Source organism: Lichenostomus cassidix, unplaced genomic scaffold (assembly GCF_008360975.1).
Source record: "Lichenostomus cassidix isolate B80296 unplaced genomic scaffold, HeHo_3.0 HiC_scaffold_34, whole genome shotgun sequence".
Lineage (NCBI taxonomy): Eukaryota > Metazoa > Chordata > Aves > Passeriformes > Meliphagidae > Lichenostomus > Lichenostomus cassidix.
Window position 1 is genome coordinate 971326 of NW_028147431.1, and position 21979 is coordinate 993304.

A 21979-nucleotide genomic window follows, 5' to 3' on the forward strand; every position below is an offset into this window, starting at 1 on the left:
ATGTCCCCATCACTGTCCCCACCACTGTCCCCATGGCTGTCCCCGCAGGTCCCAGGCCACGCCCCCCTGCTGGATGCTGATTGGCCGAGGCTGCAGCGTCACTTCAGCTCCGCCCAGCGAGCGGGGGAGGGGCTGGGGGGAGGGGCGGCCCGAGAGCTCGGCATGTACGGGGGGAGGGGCTTGGGGACAGTGGGGGAGGGGCTTGGGGACATTGGGGAGGGGCAGAGGGGACATTGGGGGAGGGGCGATGGGACATTGGGGAGGGGCTAGGACATTGGGAGGGGCTTGGGGACATTGGAGGCAGAGGGGACATTGAGGGCTTGGGGACATTGGAGGCGGGGACATTGGGGGGGGCTTGGGGACATTGGGGAGGGGCAGGGGACATTGGGGAGGGGCTGTGGACATTGGGAAGGAGTGGGACATTGGGGGAGGGGCGATGGGGTGGGGAGGAAAGGACTCATGGGGCAAGGGGAGGGCCAGAGGAGTGGGGGGGAGGGGCAAGGGAGATGGGGACATTGGGGCAGAGGAGGGGCAAGAGGGGTGGGAGGGCAAAAGAGTGGGGGAGGGCAGGGGAGGGGGGCAAGAAAGGGGAGGGGCAAGGGACATTGGGGGAGGGCAAAGGAATGGGGGAGGGGCAAGGGGAGGGTCAGAGGTGGGAGGGGGGCAAAGGGGTGGGGGAGGGGCGATGGGGGAGGGGCTGGGGAAGGGGGAGGGGCAGAGGTGGGGAGGGGGCAGAGGGTGGGGGAGGGGCAAAGGACTCATTGGGGCAGAGGGGGAGGGGCAAGGGGTGGGGAGGGAGGGATCGTGGGAGGGCTGGGGAAAGGGGGAGGGGCAGAGGTGGGGGAGGGGCAAAGGGGTGGGGGAGGGGCTGAGGGGGGAGGGGCTGAGGTGGGGGAGGGGCAAAGGACTCATTTTTTGGGTATTTTTCTCTCGCAGGTCTCTTTGCCGTCAGAACCCTGAGTGTGATTATTACCTGAGTTTGGACAGTGATGTGACCCTGAGTGACCCCAGAGTGCTGAGAGAGCTGCTGGAGCTGGACAGGTTAGAGTGACCCCTGAGTGACCCCTGAGTGACCCCTGAGTGACCCCATAACTGACCCCATAACTGACCCTGAGTGACCCCAGAGTGCTGAGAGAGCTGCTGGAGCTGGACAGGTTAGAGTGACCACTGAGTGACCCCTGAGTGACCACTGAGTGACCCCTGAGTGACCCCTGAGTGACCCCATAACTGACCCTGAGTGACCCCAGAGTGCTGAGAGAGCTGCTGGAGCTGGACAGGTTAGAGTGACCCCTGAGTGACCACTGAGTGACCCCTGAGTGACCCCTGAGTGACCACTGAGTGACCCCTGAGTGACCACTGAGTGACCACTGAGTGACCCCTGAGTGACCCCTGAGTGACCCCTGAGTGACCACTGAGTGACCCCTGAGTGACCACTGAGTGACCCCATAACTGACCCCATAACTGACCCTGAGTGACCCCAGAGTGCTGAGAGAGCTGCTGGAGCTGGACAGGTTAGAGTGACCACTGAGTGACCACTGAGTGACCCCTGACCCCTGAGTGACCCGAGTGACCACTGAGTGACCCATAACTGACCCCACAACTGACCCCATAACTGACCCATAACTGACCATAACTGACCCTGAGTGACCCCAGAGTGCTGAGAGAGCTGCTGGAGCTGGACAGGTTAGAGTGACCACTGAGTGACCCCTGAGTGACCCCTGAGTGACCCCTGAGTGACCCCTGAGTGACCACTGAGTGACCCCTGAGTGACCCCTGAGTGACCCCCTAACTGACCCCATAACTGACCCTGAGTGACCACTGAGTGCTGAGAGAGCTGCTGGAGCTGGACAGGTTAGAGTGACCCCAGAGTGACCCCTGAGTGACCCCTGAGTGACCCCTGAGTGACCACTGAGTGACCCCTGAGTGACCACTGACTGACCACTGACTGACCACTGACTGACCACTGAGTGACCCCTGAGTGACCCCTGAGTGACCCCTGAGTGACCACTGAGTGACCCCTGAGTGACCCCTGAGTGACCCCATAACTGACCCTGAGTGACCCCAAACTGACCATGACTAACCCTAGTGACCTGAGTGACCCCAAAGTGACCCTAGTGACCCCAAACTGACCCCACATTGACTGTGAGTGACCCCAAAGTGACCCCAGTGACCCTGCACTGACCCCACACTGACCCTGAGTGACTAAATGACCCCAAACTGAGCCAGATTGACCCCAAACTGACCCTGAGTGACCCCAAACTGACCCCAAACTGACCCTGAGTGACCCCAAGTGACCTGAGTGACCCAAGCTGACCCCAAATGACCCAGAGTGACCGCAAACTGACCTGAGTGACCCCAAATGACCCTGAGTGATCCCAAACTGACCCCACACTGACCCTAGTGACCCCAAACTGACTCTGAGTGACCCCAAACTGACCCCACTGTCCCCAAAGTGACCCAAACTGACCCCAAAACTGACCTGAGTGACCCCAAAGTGACCTCAAACTGACCCTAGTGACCCCAAACTGACTCTGAATGACTTCAAATGACCCCAAACTAACCTAACTGACCCCAAACTGACCCTGAGTGATCCAGAGTGGCCCCAAACTGACCCCAAAGTGACCCCAGTGTCCCCACACTGTCCCCAGAGGGGTGGTGGCCCCGCTGCTGTCCCGCCCTGGTCACCTCTGGTCCAACTTCTGGGGCGCTCTGAGTGACCCCAAAGTGACCTGAGTGACACCAGAGTGACCTGAGTGACCCCAAACTGACCCCAAGTGACCCAGAGTGACCCCAAAATTGACCTAAAACTGTTCTTAAACTGATCCCAAACTGTCCTAAAACAGACCTTAAACTGACCCTGAGTGACACCAAACTGACCCCAAACTGACCCTGAGTGACCCCTGAGTGACCCTAAACTGACCCAGACTGACCCCAAACTGACCCCAAATGACCCTGAGTGACCCCGAAGTGACCCTAAACTGACCCAAACTGATCCAGAGTGACCCCAACTGACCTGAGTGACCCCAAACTCACTCTGACTGACCCCAAACTGACTCTGAGTGACCCAAACTGACCCCAGTGACCCCAAACTGACCCTGAGTGACCCCAGTGTCCCCACACTGTCCCCAGAGGGGTGGTGGCCCCGCTGCTGTCCCGTCCTGGCCACCTCTGGTCCAACTTCTGGGGTGCTCTGAGTGACCCCAAACTGACCTGAGTGACACCAAAGTGACGCTAAACTGACCCCAAACTGACCCGTAACTGACCCCTGAGTGACCCTAAACTGACCCTGACTGACCCCAAACTGACCCCAAATGACCCTGAGTGACCCCAAACTGATGCCACTGACCCCAGACTGACCTGAGTGACCCCAAACTGACCCCAAACTGACCCCAAACTGACCTGAGTGACCCCAAACTGTCCCCCACTGTCCCCAGAGGGGTGGTGGCCCCGCTGCTGTCCCGCCCTGGTCACCTCTGGTCCAACTTCTGGGGCACTCTGAGTGACCCAAAGTGACCCTGAGTGACACCAGAGTGACCTGAGTGACCCTAAAGTGACCTGAGTGACCCAGACTGACCCTGAGTGACCTCAAACTGACCCCACACTGTCCCCAGAGGGGTGGTGGCCCCGCTGCTGTCCCGCCCTGGCCACCTCTGGTCCAACTTCTGGGGCGCTCTGAGCCCCGATGGCTACTATGCTCGGTCAGCCGACTACGTCAGCATCGTGCAGCGAGAGCGGCGGTGAGCCGGCAGGGGACGTGGGGACAGTTGGGGACATGGGGACATCTGGGGACACTGGGGATGTGGGGACAGCATGGGGACAGTGGGGACATGGGGACATGGGGACAGTTGGGGACATGGGGACAGCATGGGGACATGGGGACAGGGATGGGGACATAGGGACATTTGGGGACATGGGGACATGGGGACATGGGGACAGTTGGGGACATGGGGACAGCATGGGGACATGGGGACAGGGATGGGGACATAGGGACATTTGAGGACATGGGGACATGGGGACATGGGGACAGTGGGGACATGGGGACATTGGGGACATGGGGACATGGGGACAGGGGTACATGACATGGGGACATGGGGACAGTGATGGGGACATGGGGACATTAGGGGACATGGGGACATGGGGACAGCCTGGGGACAGTGATGGGGACAGCATGGGGACATGGGGACATGGGGACATTTGGGGACATGGGGACATGAGGACAGTGATGGGGACATGGGGACAGTGATGGGGACAGCATGGGGACATGGGGACATGGGGACATTTGGGGACAGGGATGGGGACATGGGGACATTGGGATTTGGGGATGTGGGGGACACTGGGGACATTTGGGGACATTCAGGGATTTGGGGACACTGGGGTCATTGGAGACATTGGGGGATTTGGGGACATTGGGGATATTAACGGGGACACTGGGGACATGGGGACAGCCGGGGGACAGTGATGGGGACAGCCTGGGGACTTGGGGACATGGGGACAGCGGAGATTTGGGGACAGCCTGGGGACAGTGGGGATATTGGGGACATTGGGGACATTGAGGAATTTGGGGACATTGGGGATTTGGGGATTTTGGGGACATTAATGGGGACATTGGGGACATTTGGGGACATTCATGGGGACACTGGGGATGTTGGGGACATTGGTTTGGGGTGGGCGGGGCTTCGAGATGGGTGTGGCCGAATGGATGGGTGGGGTTTGTGGTGGGTGGTGCTTGGTGTGGGTGTGGTCAGGGTGGGCGGGGCTAACTGGGTGTGATCAGGGTGGGCGGGGCTACCTCTAGATGGGCGGGGCGAACTCTGGGTGTGATCAGGGTGGGCGGGGCTAACATTGGGCATGGTCATGGTGGGCGGGGCTAACACTGGATGGGCGGGGCTAGTTCTGGGCATGGTCAGGGTAGGCGGGGCTAACTCAGGGTGGGCGGGGCTAATTCAGGGTGTGGTCTGCGTGGGCAGGGCTAACTCTGGGTGTGGTCAGCGTGGGCGGGGCTAACTCTGGGTGTGATCAGTGTGGGCGAGGCTAACTCGGGGTGGGCGGGGCTAATTCAGGGTGTGGTCTGCGTGGGCGGGGCTAACTCTGGGTGTGATCAGTGTGGGCGAGGCTAACTCGGGGTGGGCGGGGCTAATTCAGGGTGTGGTCTGCGTGGGCGGGGCTAACTCTGGGTGTGATCAGTGTGGGCGAGGCTAACTCGGGGTGGGCGGGGCTAATTCAGGGTGTGGTCTGCGTGGGCGGGGCTAACTCGGTGTGGTCAGGATGGGCGGGGCTAACGCTAGGCATGGTCAGGGTGGGCGTGGCAAACTCGAGGTGGGCTGGGCTAATGCTGACTGTGGTCAGGGTGGGCGGGGCTAACGGGTGGGCGGGGCTAACCCTGGGCGTGGCCAGGCTGGGCGGAGCTAACTCTGGGTGTGGTCACAGTGGGCGGGGCTAACTCTGGGTGGGCGGGGCTGACCCTAGGCGTGGCCAGGGTGGGCGTGGCTAACTCTGGGCGTGGTCAGGCTGGGCGGGGCCAACTCAGGGTGTGGCCAGGGTGGGCGGGGCTAACTCTAGGTGGGCGGGGCTGACTCTAGGCGTGGTCAGGGTGGGCGGGGCTGACTCTAGGCGTGGCCAGGGTGGGCGTGGCTAACTCTGGGCGTGGTCCTCGTGGGCGGGGCTACCTCGGGGTGGGCGTGGCCAATTCTCACCCGGCCGGTGGGCGTGGCCAGGGGGGTGTGGAACGTTCCCTACGTCAGCCACGCCTACCTGGTGGGCGGAGCCGCGCTGCGGGGGCCGCTGGGGGCGGGGCCAGTGTTTGACCACGCCCACCTGGACCCCGACATGGCCTTCTGCGCTCGAGCCAGGGAGAAGGTGAGACCTGAAATCGGCCGAAATCGCCCCAAAAATGAGCCCAAATTACCCCAAAAATGAGTCCCAAAATCTGCCCAAATCGCCCCAAAAATGAGGCCCAAATGGACCCAAAATCACCCCAAAAATGTCTCCAAATTGTCCCCAAAATCTGCCCAAAATCACCCCAAAATCTGCCCTAAATCACTGCAAAATCAGCCCGAAATTAGCCAAAAAATAAGAGCAAATTAACCCCAAAATCTGCCCAAAGTTGCCCCAAAAATTAACCCAAAATTGCCCCAAAAATGACCCAAAATCTGCCAAAATCACCCCAAAAATGAGTCCCAAAGTTACCCCAAAAATGACTCAAAATCTGCCCAAAATTGCCCCAAAAATGAGTCCCAAAATCTGACCCAAAATCGCCCCAAAATCAGCCCAAATTCTGACCAAAAATCTGACCAAAATTACCCCGAAAATGAGTCCTAAAATTGCCCCAAAGTCTGACCCAGAATCTGCACAAATCGCCCCAAAATCAGCCAAAATTCTGCCCAAAAATCTGACCAAAATTACCCCATAAATTACCCCCAAACTGCCCAAAATTACCCCAAAAATGAGTCCCAAAATCCACCTGAAATCAGCCCAAAAATGAGGCCCAAAATGACCCCAAAAATGAGTCCCAAAATTGTCCCAAAATCTGCCAAAATTTGCCAAAATCGCCCCAAAAATGAGACTCAAAACTGCCCCAAAATCTGCCCAAATCACCCCAAAATCAGCCCAAATTCCTCCCAAAAATCAGACCAAAATTACCCCAAAAATGACCCAAAATCTGACTCAAAATCTGCCAAAATCGCCCCAAAAATGAGTCCCAAAATCTGACCCAAAATCTGCCGAAATTCTGCCAAAAAATCTGCCCAAAATTACCCAAAAACGAGTCCCAAAATCAGCCAAAATTACCCCAAAATCCACCTGAAATCAGCCCAAAAATCAGACCAAAATGACCCCAAAAATGACCCAAAATCTGCCCAAATCACCCCAAAAATGAGTCCCAAAATGACCCAAAATCACCCCTTTTTGGTGGTTTTTGGGAGATTTTATGGGGTTTTTGGATGGGATTTTGGGGTGGATTTGGGGATTTTTGGGCTGAATTTTGGGGTAAATCTGGGGATGTTTTTGGCTGAATTTTGTGGATAAATTTGGGGATTTTTTGGGCTGAATTTGGGGATTTTTGGGCTGAATTTGGGATAAATTTGGGGATTTTTTGGGCTGAATTTGGGATAAATTTGGGGATTTTTTGGGCTTGGGCTGAATTTGGGATAAATTTGCGGAATTTTTGGGCTGAATTTTGGGATAAATTTAGGGATTTTTTGGGCTGAATTTGGGGATAAATTTGGGGATTTTTGGGCTGAATTTGGGGATTTTGGGTTGAATTTTGGGATAAATTTGGGGATTTTTTGGGCTGAATTTTGGGCTAAATTTGGGGATTTTTTGGGCTGAATTTTGGGATAAATTTGGGGATATTTTGGGCTGAATTTTGGTCTAAATTCGGCTGAATTTTTGGGCTGAATTTGTGGATAAATTTGGGGATATTTTGGGCTGAATTTTGGAGTGAATTTGGGGTATTTTGGGGTAAATTTGGGGATTTTTTGGGCTGAATTTGGGGTGGTTTCGGCTGAATTTTTGGGCTGAATTTTGGGATAAATTTGGGGATGTTTTGGGCTGAATTTGGGGTGGTTTTGGCTGAATTTTTGGGCTGAATTTGGGGATTTTTGGGCTGAATTTTGGGATTAACTTGGGGATTTTTTGGGCTGAATTTGGGGATTTTTGGGCTGAATTTTGGGATAAATTTGGAGATTTTTTGGGCTGAATTTGGGTCTAAATTCGGCTGAATTTTTGGGCTGAATTTGGGGTGGTTTTGGCTGAATTTTTGGGCTGAATTTGGGATAAATTTGGGGATTTTTTGGGCTGAATTTGGGGATTTTTTGGGCTGAATTTGGGGATTTTTTGGCTGAATTTTGGGCTGAATTTGGGGATTTTTTGGGCTGAATTTGGGTCTAATTTCGGCTGAATTTTTGGGCTGAATTTTGGGCTGAATTTGGGGATTTTTCAGGCTGAATTTGGGGAATTTTTGGGCTGAATTTGGGATGAATTTGGGGATTTTTTGGGCTGAATTTTGGTCTAAATTTGGGGATTTTTTTGGCTGAATTTGGAGTATTCCGGGGTGAATTTGGGGCTGAATTTGGGGTGGTTTTGGCTAAATTTTCGGGCTGAATTTTGGGTCTAATTTGGGCTATTTTGGCTCCCCAGGGTCTGTTCCTGTTCGTGACTAACCTGCGGCACTTTGGCCACCTGCTGGTGACTCAGGGCTACAACAGCAGCCGGAAACACCCCGAGCTCTGGGAGAGGCTCAGGAACCCATGGGTGAGACCAGTATAAACCAGTATAAACCAGTATAAACCAGTATGGACCAATACAGACCAGTATAGATCAGTATAAACCAGTATAGACCAGTATAGACCAGTTACAGCCTCCCAGCTCTGCACCCCGAGCTCTGGGAGAGACTGAGGAACCCATGGGTGAGACCAGTTTGGACCAGTATGGACCAGTATAGACCAGTATAGATCAATATAGACCAGTATAGACCAGTATGAACCAGTACAGGGCACTGACACTCTGCACCCCGAGCTCTGGGAGAGGCTGAGGAACCCCTGGGTGAGACCAGTATAGACCAGTATAGGCCAGTAAAAACCAGTATGGACCAGTATAGACCAGTAAAAACCAGTATGGACCAGTATAGACCAGTATAGACCAGTATAGACCAGTATGAACCAGTATGGATCACTGACACTCTGCACTCAGAGCTCTGGGAGAGGCTGAGAAACCCATGGGTGAGACCAGTAAAAACCAGTATAGACCAGTAAAAACCAGTTTGGACCAGTATAGACCAGTATAAACCAGTACAGACCAGTATAGATCAATATAGACCAGTATAAACCAGTATAGACCAGTAATGATCTCCCAGCTCTGCACCCCGAGCTCTGGGAGAGACTGAGGAACCCATGGGTGAGACCAGTTTGGACCAGTATGGACCAGTATAGACCAGTATGGACCAATACAGACCAGTATAGATCAATATAGACCAGTATAGACCAGTATGAACCAGTACAGGGCACTGACACTCTGCACCCCGAGCTCTGGGAGAGGCTGAGGAACCCCTGGGAGAGACCAGTTTGGACCAGTATAGACCAGTAAAAACCAGTATGGACCAGTACAGACCAGTATAGATCAATATGGACCACTATAGACCAGTATAGACCAGTATGAATTAATATAAACCAGTATAGACCAGTACAGACCAGTATGGATCACTGACACTCTGCACTCAGAGCTCTGGGAGAGACTGAGAAACCCATGGGTGAGACCAGTAAAAACCAGTATAAACCAGTATGGACCAGTACAGACCAGTATAAACCAGTATGGACTGGTACAGACCAGTTTAGATCAATACAGACCAGTATAGACCAGTAATGATCTCCCAGCTCTGCACTCAGAGCTCTGGGAGAGACAGAGGAACCCATGGGAGAGACCAGTTTGGACCAGTATAGACCAGTATAGACCAGTATGGACCAGTACAGACCAGTATAGACCAGTATGAATTAATATAAACCAGTATAGACCAGTATAAACCAGTACAGGGCACTGACACTCTGCACTCAGAGCTCTGGGAGAGACTGAGAAACCCCTGGGTGAGACCAGTTTGGACCAGTATAGACCAGTAAAAACCAGTATAGACCAGTATGGACCAGTATGGACCAGTACGGACCAGTATAAACCAGTACAGACCAGTATAGACCAGTTACAGCCTCCCAGCTCTGCACCCCGAGCTCTGGGAGAGGCTCAGAAACCCATGGGTGAGACCAGTATAAACCAGTATAAACCAGTATAGACCAGTATGGACCAGTATGAACCAGTACAGACCAGTATGAATTAATATAAACCAGTATAGACCAGTATAAACCAGTACAGGGCACTGACACTCTGCACCCAGAGCTCTGGGAGAGGCTGAGAAACCCATGGGTGAGACCAGTATAGACCAGTATAAACCAGTATGGACCAGTATAGACCAGTAAAAACCAGTACGGACCAGTATAGACCAGTTTGAACCAGTATGGACCAGTATGGACCAGTATAGACCAGTATAGACTAGTTTGAACCAGTACAGAGCAGTATAGACCAGTATAGACCAGTAAAAAACAGTATGGACCAGTATAGACCAGTTTGAACCAGTATGGACCAGCATGAACCAGTTTAGATCAGTATAGACCAGTATAAACCAGTAACAACCTCTCCATCCCCTCCCAGTCCATCCCAGTTCCCTCCCAGTCCCTCCCAGTCCATCCCAGTCCCTCCCAGTCCCTCCCAGTCCATCCCAGTCCCTCCCAGTCCATCCCAGTCCATCCCAGTCCATCCCAGTCCATCCCAGTTCAATCCCAGTTCAATCCCAGTCCATCCCAGTTCCCTCCCAGTCCATCCCAGTCCATCCCAGTCCATCCCAGTTCAATCCCAGTTCAATCCCAGTCCATCCCAGTCCCTCCCAGTCCCTCCCAGTCCCTCCCAGTGCTCCCAGTAACTCCAGTTTCCCGCAGGACTGGGAGCAGCAATATGTTCATCCCAACTACAGCCGAGTGCTGCAGGGGCAGCTGATCCAGCAGGTACTGAAAATAACCCAAAATCACCCCAAAAATAGCCCAAAAATAGCCCAAAAAATATCCCAAAAATAGCCCAAAAATAGCTCAAAAATCACCCCAAAAATAGCCCAAAAATAGCCCAAAATCACCCCAAAAATAGCCCAAAAATAGCAAAAAATCATCCCAAAAATCTCCCAAAAATATCTCAAAAATAGCCCAAAAATATCCCAAAAATAGCCCAAAATTAGCCCAAAATCATACCAAAAATAGCCCAAAAATAGCCTAAAAATAGCAAAAAAATAGTCCAAAAATAGCCCAGAAATAGCCCAAAAATAACCCAAAAATAGCAAAAAATCATCCCAAAAAATAGCCAAAAAATATCCCAAAAATAGCCCAAAATCACCCCAAAAATAGCCCAAAATCATACCAAAAATAGCCCAAAAATAGCCCAAAAATAGCAAAAAAATACCCCAAAAATAGACCAGAAATAGACCAAAAATAACCCAAAAATAGCCCAAAATCACCCCAAAAATAGCAAAAAATCATTCCAAAAATAGCCAAAAAAATCCCAAAAATAGCCCAAAATCACCCAAAAATAGTCCAAAAATTGCCCAAAATCTCCCAAAAATAGCTCAAAAATAGCCCAAAAATATCCCAAAATCATCCCAAAAATAGCCAAAAAATATCCCAAAACCAGCCCAAAAATAGCCCAAAAATAGCCAAAAAAACCCCAGAAATAGCGCAAAAATAGCCCAAAATCATACCAAAAATAGTCCAAAAATAGCCCAAAAATAGCCCAAAAATAGTCCAAAAATAGCCCAAAAATAGCCGAAAACCACCCCAAAAATAGCAAAAAATCATCCCAAAAAATAGCCAAAAAATAGCCCAAAAATAGCCCAAAATCACCCAAAAATAGTCCAAAAATAGCCCAAAAATAGCCCAAAACCATCCCAAAAATCTCCCAAAAATATCTCAAAAATAGCAAAAAAATATCCCAAAACCATCCCAAAAATAGCCCAAAAATAGCCCAAAATCATACAAAAAATAGCCCAAAAATAGCAAAAAATACCCCAAAAATAGTCCAAAAATAGACCAGAAATAGCCCAAAAATAGCCCAAAAAATATCTCAAAAATAGCCCAAAATCACCCCAAAAATAGCAACAAATCATCCCAAAAAATAGCCCAAAAATAGCCAAAAATCAGCCCAAAAATAGCCAAAAAATTAGCCCAAAATCATACAAAAAATAGCTCAAAAATAGCCCAAAAATACCCCAAAAATAGCAAAAAATCATCCCAAAAAATAGCCAAAAAATATCCCAAAAATAGCCCAAAATCACCCCAAAAATAGTCCAAAAATAGCCCAAAAATTGCCCAAAACCATCCCAAAAATCTGCTAAAAATCTCTCAAAAATAGCCCAAAAATAGCCCAAAATCACCCCAAAAATAGCCCAAAAAATAGCCCAAAAATATCCCCAAAATAGCCCAAAATCACCCCAAAAATAGCCCAAAATCACCCCAAAAATAGCCCCAAAATAGCCCAAAAATAGCCCCAAAAATAGCCCAAAATCACCCCAAAAATAGCCCAAAAATAGCCCAAAATCACCCCAAAAATAGCCCAAAAATAGCCAAAAAAATATCTCAAAAATAGCCCAAAATCACCCCAAAAATAGCCCAAAATCACCCCAAAAATAGCCCCAAAATCACCCCAAAAATAGCCCCAAAATCACCCCAAAAATAGCCCCAAAATAGCCCAAAAAATATCTCAAAAATAGCCCAAAATCACCCCAAAAATACCTCAAAAATCATCCCAAAAAATAGCCCAAAAATATCCCAAAAAACCCCAAAATCACCCCAAAAATAGCCCAAAATCACCCCAAAAATAGCAAAAAATCATCCCAAAAAATATCCCAAAAATAGCCCAAAATCACCCCAAAAATAGCCCAAAAATAGCTCAAAATCATACCAAAAATAGCCCAAAAATAGCCCAAAAATAGCAAAAAATCCCCCAAAAATAGACCAGAAATAGACCAAAAATAACCCAAAAATAGCCCAAAATCACCCCAAAAATAGCAAAAAATCATCCCAAAAAATAGCCCAAAAATAGCCCAAAGATAGCCCAAAATCATACCAAAATCAACCCAAAAATGCCCCAAAAATCATCCCAAAAATAGCCAAAAATCGTCCCAAAAATACCTCAAAAATAGCCCAAAAATAGCTCAAAAATCATCCCAAAATCACCCCAAAAATCATCCCAAAAACTCAGTCCAAAATAGCTCAAAATCATCCCAAAAATACCCCAAAAAATAGTCCAAAAGTAGTCCAAAAATAGCCCAAAAATAACCAAAAAATATCCCAAAAATAGTCCAAAAATAGCACAAAGTCACACCAAAAATAGCCCAAAATCATCCCAAAAATAGCCCAAAAATATCCCAAAAATAATCCCAAAAATAGCCAAAAATCGTCCAAAAATAGCCCAAAAATATCCCAAAAATCATCCCAAAAATAACCCAAAATCACCCCAAAAATTGCCCAAAAATAGCCAAAAATCATCCCAAAAAATCAGTCCAAAATAGCCAAAAAATCTCCCAAAAATAGTCCAAAAATAGCCCAAACCCAGCCCAAAACCAGCCCAAAAATAGCCAAAAATAGTCCAAAAATACCTAAAAAATAGCCTAAAATCACCCCAAAAATAGCTCAAAAATAGCCCAAAAATACCCCAAAAGTACCCCAAAATTACCCCAAAAATAGTCCCAAAATAGCTCAAAAATATCCCAAAATCATCCCAAAATCATCCCAAAAATAGCCAAAAATTGTCCAAAAATAGCTCAAAAATAGCTCAAAAATAGCCCAAAATCATCCCAAAATAGCCCAAAAATACCCCAAAAATACCTCAAAAATATCCCAAAAATAGCTCAAAAATAGTCCAAAAATACCCAAAATCATCCCAAAAATAGCCCAAAAATACTCCCAAAATAGCCCAAAATCATCCCAAAAAATAGCCCAAAAATAGCCCAAAAATAGCCCAAAATAGCCCAAAATAGCCCAAAAATAGCCCAAAAAATCTCCCAAAAATAGTCCAAAACTAGCCCAAACCCAGCCCAAAACCAGCCCAAAAATAGCCAAAAATCGTACCAAAAATACCTAAAAAATAGCCCAAAATCACCCCAAAAATAGCTCAAAAATATCCCAAAAATAGCTCAAAAATATCCCAAAAATAGCTCAAAAATACCCCAAAAATAGCCCCAAAAATACCCCAAAATTACCCCAAAAATAGTCGCAAAATAGCTCAAAAACAGCCCAAAATCATCCCAAAATCATCCCAAAAATAGCCAAAAATTGTCCAAAAATACCTCAAAAATAGCCCAAAATCACCCCAAAAATAGCTCAAAAATAGCCCAAAATCATCCCAAAATAGCCCAAAAATAGCTCAAAAATACCCCAAAAATAGCCCCAAATAGGCCAAAAATAGCCCAAAAATCATCCCTAAAATAGCAAAAAAATATCCCAAAAATACCCCAAAAATAGCTCAAAATCATCCCAAAATAGCTCAAAATCACCCCAAAAATACCCCAAAAATACCCCAAAATCATCCCAAAAATAGCCAAAAAATATCCAAAAATAGCTAAAAATCATCCCAAAAATCAACCCCGAAATACCCCAAAAATATTCCCCAAAAATATTCCCCAAAATGCCCCAAAATCATCCCAAAAATATCCCAAAACCGCACCAAATCACCCCAAAAATCCCTAAAAAACTCCAAAAATGACCCAAAACCACCCCAAATCACCCCAAAAATACCCCCAAAACTACTCCAAAATCACCCCAAAAATAGCCCAAAAAGAGCCCAAAAACATCCCAAAAATCATCCCAAAAATATCCCCCAAAATGCCCCAAAATCACCCCAAAAATTACCCCAAAACCACTCAAAAAATATCCCAAAACCACCTCAAAAATCAACCCCAAAACACCCCAAAAATCACCCCAAAAATAGCCCAAAAATAGCCCAAAAATCATCCCAAAATCACCCCAAAAATTACCCCAAAACCACTCCAAAAATATCCCCAAAACACCCAAAAAACCACCCCAAAAATCCCTAAAACACTCCAAAAATGACCCAAAACCACCCCAAAATCACCCCAAAAATACCCCAAATTTCAGGGTCCCTGACCCCATTTTTAGGGTGTTTTTGGGGTCCCTGATTCCATTTTCGGGGTGCTTTTCCCATTTTTGGGGTGTTTATCCCCATTTTTGGGGTGTTTTCCCCATTTTTTGGGGTGTTTTCCCAATTTTCGGGGTGTTTTCCCCATTTTTTGGGGTGTTTTCCCATTTTCGGGGTGGTTTTGGGTGTTTTTCCCTATGTTGGGGTGTTTTTCCTGGTTTTCGGGGTGTTCTTCCCGTTTCTGGGGTCCCTGATCTCAATTTTGGGGTGTTTCTCTCAATTTTTGGGGTGGTTTTGGGTTGTTCTCCCCATTTCCGGGGTGTTTCTCCCATTTTTGGGGTGTTTTTGGGGTGTTTTTCCCATTTTTGGGCTGTTTTTTTCCCATTTTCGGGTGTTTTTCCTGCATTTCGGGCTGTTTTTGAGGTGTTTTTCCCATTTTTTGGCTGTTTTCCCCATTTTGAGCTGTTTTTCCCATTTTCGGGGTGTTTTCCTCATTTTTTGAGGTGTTTTTCCCCTTTTTTGGGGTGTTTATCCAATTTCCGGGGTGTTTTTCCCATTTTTGGGGTATCTTTACCATTTCCGGGGTTTTCCTCCCCCTCAGGGTGTTTTTCCCGTTTTTTGGGAGGTTTTGTCCCATTTTCGGGCTTTTTTCCCATTTTGGGGGTGTTCTTCCTGGTTTTTGGGGTATTTTTCCCATTTTTGGGGTTGTTTTTCCCAATTTTGGGGTGTTTATCCCCATTTTCGGGGTGGTTTTGGGGTCCTTGATGGTGTTTTTCCCATTTTTTGGGTTGTTTTTCCCAATTTTGGGGTGTTTATTCCCATTTTCGGGGTCCCAGAACCCATTTTTTGGACTGTTTTTCCCGGTTTTTGGGGTCCCAGAACCCATTTTCAGGGTGTTTATCCCCATTTTTGGGGTGTTTTTCCCACTTTCGGGGTGTTTTTGGAGTCCCTGACCCCATTTTTTTTGGGTGTTTCTCCCATTTTCGGGGTGTTTTTCCCATTTTTTTGGGTGTTTTTGGGGTCCCTGATCCCATTTTTTGGGGTGTTTTTCTGGTTTTTCGGGGTGTTTTTCCCATTTCCAGGTGTTTTTCTGGTTTTTTGGGGTGTTTATCCCCATTTTTTGGGGTGTTTTTCCCATTTTTTGGGTCGTTTCTCCCAGTTCCGGGTGTTTTTCTCATTTTTCGGGATGTTTTCCCCATTTTTCAGGGTGCTTTTCCCATTTTTGAGGTATTTTTCCCGTTTTTTGGGTGTTTTTCCCATTTTCCCGGTTTTTGGGCTGTTTTTTCCCATTTTTCGGGATGTTTTTCTCTTTTTTTTGGTGTTTTTGGGGCGTTTTTCCCATTTTCGGGTGTTTTCTCCCATTTTTGGGATCCCAGAACCCATTTTCAGGGTGTTTTTCCCATTTTGGGTTGTTTCTGCCATTTTTGGGGGTGTTTTTCCCATTTTCGGGGTGGTTTTGGGGTGTTTTCCCCATTTTTGGGGGTGTTTTCAGGGTGTTTTTCCCATTTTTGGTGTGTTTTTCCCATTTCCGGGGTGTTTTTTCCCATTTCCGGGGTGTTTTTCCCATTTTTGGCCTCCCTGACTCCATTTTTGGGGTGTTTTTCCGGTTTTTCGGGGTGTTTATCCCCATTTTCGGGGTATTTTTGGGGTCCTTGATGGTGTTTTTGGGGTGTTTTTCCCATTTTTTGGGTTGTTTTTCCCAATTCGGGGTGTTTATTCCCATTTTCGGGATCCCAGAACCCATTTTCAGGATGTTTATCCCCATTTTTGGGGTGTTTTTCCCATTTTCGGGGTGTTTTCGGGATCCCTGACGTCATTTTTTGGGTGTTTCTCCCATTTTCAGGGTGTTTATCCCCATTTTCGGGGTGTTTTTGGGGTGTTTTTCCCGTTTTTTGGGCTGTTTTTCCCATTTTCGGGGTGTTTTTGGGGTCCCTGATGGTGTTTTTGGGGTGTTTATCCCTGTTTTTTGGGCTGTTTTTCCCATTTTTGGGGTGTTTATTCCCATTTTCGGGGTCCCAGAACCCATTTTTGGGGTGTTTTTCCCATTTTTGCCTCCCTGACTCCATTTTTTGGGTGTTTTTCCCATTTTTCGGGTTGTTTTTCCCGTTTTTTGGGCTGTTTTTCCCATTTTCGGGGTGTTTTTGGGGTCCTTGATGGTGTTTTTGGGGTGTTTTTCCCATTTTTTGGGTTGTTTCTCCCAATTTTGGGGTGTTTATTCCCATTTTCGGGGTCCCAGAACCCATTTTTTGGACTGTTTTTCCCGGTTTTTGGGATCCCAGAACCCATTTTCAGGGTGTTTATCCCCATTTTTGGGGTGTTTTTCCCAATTTTCGGGATGTTTTCGGGATCCCTGACCTCATTTTTTGGGTGTTTCTCCCATTTTCGGGGTGTTTATCCCCGTTTTCGGGGTGTTTTTGGGGTCCCTGATGGCGGTTTTGGGGTGTTTTTTCCATTTTTTGGGTTGTTTTTCCCAATTTTGGGGTGTTTATTCCCATTTTCGGGGTCCCAGAACCCATTTTTGGGGTGTTTTTCCCGTTTTTTGGGGTGTTTTTCCCATTTTCGGGGTGTTTTTGGGGTCCTTGATGGTGTTTTTGGGGTGTTTTTCCCGTTTTTCGGGCTGGTTTTCCCATTTTTCGGGGTGTTTTTCCTGTTTTTTGGGCTGGTTTTCCCATTTTTGGGCCGTTTTCCCCATTTTCGGGGTCCCAGAACCCATTTTTGGGGTGTTTTTCCCGTTTTTCGGTCTGTTTTTCCCATTTTTGGGTGTTTTTTTCCCGTTTTTCCAGCCCTGCCCGGACGTTTTCCAATTCCCGCTCTTCTCGGAGCAATTCGCGCGAGATCTGCGCGAGGAGGCGGAGCTTGGCGCCGGGTGGGCGGAGCATCACCAGGTGGGCGTGGCTATTGGAAAGGGGGCGGGGCTAGGGAAATTTGGGGGGTTGGGGATCCCAAAATTGGGTTTTGGGACATGAGAATTGGGGTTTTGGTACCGAAAATGGGGTTTGGGATCCCAAAACTGGGATTTGGGACACGAAAATTGGAGTTTGGAATGTGAAAATTTGGATTAGGAGCCCAAAATTTGGGGTTTGGGACACAAAAATTGGGATTTGGGACACAAAAATTGGGATTTGGGTCCCAAAATTTGGGTTTGGGACACAAAAATTGGGGTTTGGGATGTGAAAATTGGGATTAGGAGCCCAAAATTTGGGTTGGGGACACAAAATTTGGGGTTTGGGATCCTGAAATTGGGATTTGGGATATAAAAATTTGGGGTTTGGGACACAGAAATTGGGTTTGGGAATCCAAAAATTGAGATTTGGGATCCCAAAATTGGGATTTGGGATCTCAAAATTGGGATTTGGGTCCCAAAAATTGGGATTTGGGACACAAAATTTGGGGTTTGGGTACCAAAATTGGGGTTGGGATCCCAAAATTAGTGTTTGGGAATCCAAAAATTGGGATTTGGGACACAGAAATTTGGGTTTGGGATGTGAAAATTGGGATTAGGGTACCGAAATTGGGGTTTGGCGTCACCAAAAACGGGATTTAGCAACCCAAAATTGGGGTTTGGGACCCAAAAATAGGATTTAGGACCCTGGAATTGGGAGTTGGGTTCCCAAAATTGGGGTTTTGGGTACCGAAATTGGGATTTGGGACACGAAAATTGGGATTAGGAGCCCAAAATTGGGATTTGGGACATGAAATTTGGGGTTTGGAATGTGAAAGTTTGGATTAGGATCCCAAAATTGGGGTTTGGGACACAAAAATTTGGGTTTGGAATGTGAAAATTTGGGGTTAGAAACCACAAAAATGGGGTTTGGGATCCTGAAATTGGGGGTTGGGACACAAAATTGGGATTTGGGACATAAAAATTGGGGTTTGGGTACTGAAAATGGGGTTTGGGATCCCAAAATTTGGTTTTGGGACACAAAATTTGGGGTTTGGGAATCCAAAAAATGGGATTTGGGATCCCAAAATTGGGATTTGGGACACAAAAATTGGGGTTTGGGTCCCAAAATTTGGGGTTTGGGTCCCAAAAATTGGGGTTTGGGATCCTGAAATCGGGGTTTGGGAATCAAAATTGGGTTTGGGATCCCAAAATTGGAGTTTGGGACACAAAAATTGGGGTTTAAAATGTGAAAATTTGGGTTTGGGGTCCTGAAATTAGGTTTTGGGACACGAAAATTCGGGTTTGGGATCCTGGAATTGGGATTAGGAGCCTGAAATTGGGGTTTGGGAGCCAAAAATTGGGGTTTGGGAATCCAAAAAATGGGATTTAGGATCCCAAAACTGGGGTTTGGGACACGAAATTTGGGATTTGGGACACCAAAATTGGGTTTTGGGATGTGAAAATTGGGATTAGGAACCTGAAATTTGGGGCTTTGGAAACCAAAATTGAGGTTTGGCTCCCAAAAATTGGGGTTTGGATCCTAAAATTGGGGTTTGGGGACCTGAAATTGGGGTTTGGATCCCGAAAATTGGGATTCGGGGACCCAAAAATTGGGATTTGGGATGTGAAAATTGGGATTAGGAACCCGAAATTTGGGGCTTTGGGTACCAAAATTGAGGTTTGGCTCCCAAAAATTGGGGTTTGGATCCTAAAATTGGGGTTTGGGAACCCAAAATTGGGGTTTGGGAATCCAAAAAATGGGATTTGGGACACGAAAATTGGGGTTTGGGAGCTGAAATTTGGGTTGTCTCACTCTTGTTGGGGTGGGTGTGTCTCTCACCTGGCCCAGGTGTGTCGCAGGTGTATCTCAGGTGTGTCTCAGGTGTATCCCAGGTGTATTTCAGGTATCTCAGGTGTGTCAGGGTCAGTTCCAGGTGTGTCTCAGGTGTGTCTCAGGTGTGTCTCAGGTGTGTCTCAGGTGTATCTCACCTGTCCCAGGTGTATCCCAGATATCTCAGGTGTGTATCTCAGGTATCTCAGGTGTGTTATTTCCCTGTCTCACCTGTCCCAGGTGTGTCTCAGGTGTATTTCAGGTATCTCAGGTGTGTCAGAGTTAGTTCCAGGTGTATCTCAGGTGGCTCAGGTGTCTCTCACCTGTCCCAGGTGTGTTGGGGTCAGTTCCAGGTGTATCTCGGGTGTCTCTCACCTGTCCCAGGTGTCTCAGGTGTCTCTCAGGTGTCTCAGGTGTGTCTCTGACCTGTGGCAGGTATCTCAGGTGTGTCTCAGGTGTATCTCAGGTATCTCAGGTGTGTCTCTCACCTGTCCCAGGTGTATCTCAGGTGTATCTCAGGTGTACCTCAGGTGTATCTCAGGCATCTCAGGTGTGTCTCTCACCTCGCTCACCCATCCCAGGTATCTCAGGTGTATCCCAGGTGTGTCTCAGGTGTATCAGGTTTATCTCAGGTGTGTTATTCACCTGTCTCACCTGTCCCAGGTGTGTCTCAGGTATCTCAGGTGTCTCAGGTGTGTCTCTCACCTGTCCCAGGTGTGTCAGATGTATCTCAGGTGTCTCACCTGTCCCAGGTGTCTCTCAGGTGTCTCAGGTGTGTCTCTCACCTGTCTCAGGTGTGTCAGGGTCAGGTCCAGGTGTGTCTCAGGTGTCTCTCAGGTGTCTCAGGTGTGTCTCTCACCTGTCCCAGGTGTTCTCCCAGGCTCTGCCGCTCTCCTCCCTCCAGCTGGACTCCATCCTGCAGGGGGCGCTGCAGCAGCTCCTCCCCCCTGTCGCCCGGAAGCTCTTCCCGGGTTACACCCCCAAGGTGGGCGGGGCTTCCGGCGGGGGCGTGGCCTCGAGTGGGAGCGGGTTTGATTGGGTGGGGCTCAAGAATGGGCGTGGCTTTAGCTGGGCGTGGCCTCGGTTGGCGTGGGAATTCAATAGGGCGTGGTCGGGGGGCGTGGCCTAAGGAAGGGGTGGGGTTGAGGGTGGGTGTGGCTTCAAAAGGGGGCGTGGCTTGGGATGGGCGTGGCCTCCCTGGTGAAGGTTTGGGGGTGGAGCTTGGAGGAAGGGGTGTGGCTTGTGGGCAGGGGCGGGGCTGGAGGGGTGGAGCCTCAAAAAAGGGGCGGGGCTTGAGGGGATGGAGCTGGGCGTGGCCTAGGAAGTGGGCGTGGCTTGGAAAGAAGACTCCCAGAGGGGGCGTGGCCTAGAGAAGGGGCGTGGCTTGGCCAGAGTGGATGCTCAATGGGCGGGGTTTGAGAGGGGCGTGGCCTAAATGAAGGGGCGTGGCCTGGAGGAGAGGGCAGGGTTATGAGCCAGCCGGGGGCGGGGCCTAAAAGGGGGCGTGGCTTGAGAGAGGGCGGGGCTTGGGAGGGATGGGTGGGGTGGCTGTCAAAGGGGGCGTGGCCTAGAAATGGCTATTGGGTGGGCGGGGCCTCAGAAATGGGCGGGGCTTGTGTCATAGCACTTTGGGGGTGTGGCCTAAAGGGGCGTGGCTTCAGGAGGGGCGTGGCCTAAGGGGGTGTGGCTTGGCAGGGGTGGGGTGGGATTGGGTGGCGTTGGGGGGAGTGGGCGTGGCCTGGGAAGGGGCGGGGCTGGGAAGGGGTGGAGTTTTAAAATGCCACGTCAGAAGTGGGTGGAGCCTCATGGATGGGCGTGGCTTTGGGGGCGTGGCCATTGCTGGGTTCTTAAAGGGACAGAGCGGCTGGTGGGCGTGGTTTGGTGGGTGGGCGTGGCTTTGGGGCGTGGCCATTTGAGGGCGTGTCCCGCCCTGACCACGCCCCTCGCCCCTCCCCCAGGGCCGCACGGTGCTGAGCTCGGTGGTTCGCTATGGCTCCGCCCCTTCCGGCCACGCCCACTCTGGCCACGCCCACCCGGCCAGGCCACGCCCAACGGCAACCATCAGCCTGAGCGTGAGCTTGAGTGACAGCAGGGTGAGGAACTGGGGAGACTGGGAGGGACTGGGATGGACTGGGAGGGACTGGGATGGACTGGGATGGACTGGGATTGACTGGGATGGACTGGGAGGGACTGGGAGGAACTGGGATGGACTGGGAGGGACTGGGAGGAACTGGGATGGAACTGGGAGGGAACTGGGATGGACTGGGATGGACTGGGATGGACTGGGATGGACTGGGATGGAACTGGGATGGAACTGGGATGGACTGGGATGGACTGGGATGGACTGGGATGGAACTGGGATGGACTGGGATGGACTGGGATGGACTGGGAGGGACTGGGATGGACTGGGAGGGACTGGGAGGAACTGGGATGGACTGGGAGGGAACTGGGCTGGACTGGGAGGGACTGGGATGGACTGGGAGGGACTGGGATGAACTGGGATGAACTGGGATGGACTGGGGATGGACTTGGAGGGACTGGGATGGAACTGGGATGAACTGGGATTGAACTGGGAGGGACTGGGATGG

General features: G+C 49.3%; 1 protein-coding gene and 1 long non-coding RNA gene across 2 annotated transcripts in view; one reads left to right on the forward strand and one right to left on the reverse strand.

The window, feature by feature from the left end:
- The window catches only part of LOC146423089 (multifunctional procollagen lysine hydroxylase and glycosyltransferase LH3-like), a 94441-nt gene extending 89585 nt beyond the window's left edge, over positions 1-4856 (reverse strand). Inside the window, exon 1 of the mRNA XM_085045065.1 lies at positions 4842-4856. Coding sequence (XP_084901191.1) covers positions 4842-4856 — 15 coding nt within the window. The remainder of the gene's footprint in view (positions 1-4841) is intronic.
- A 14378-nt stretch (positions 4857-19234) lies between these two features.
- On the forward strand, positions 19235-20263 carry LOC146423090 (uncharacterized). Its single transcript, XR_014847661.1, has 4 exons — positions 19235-19683; positions 19847-19910; positions 20126-20156; positions 20218-20263. It is a non-coding gene; the product is annotated as an uncharacterized LOC146423090 (long non-coding RNA).
- Positions 20264-21979: the final 1716 nt, after the last annotated feature.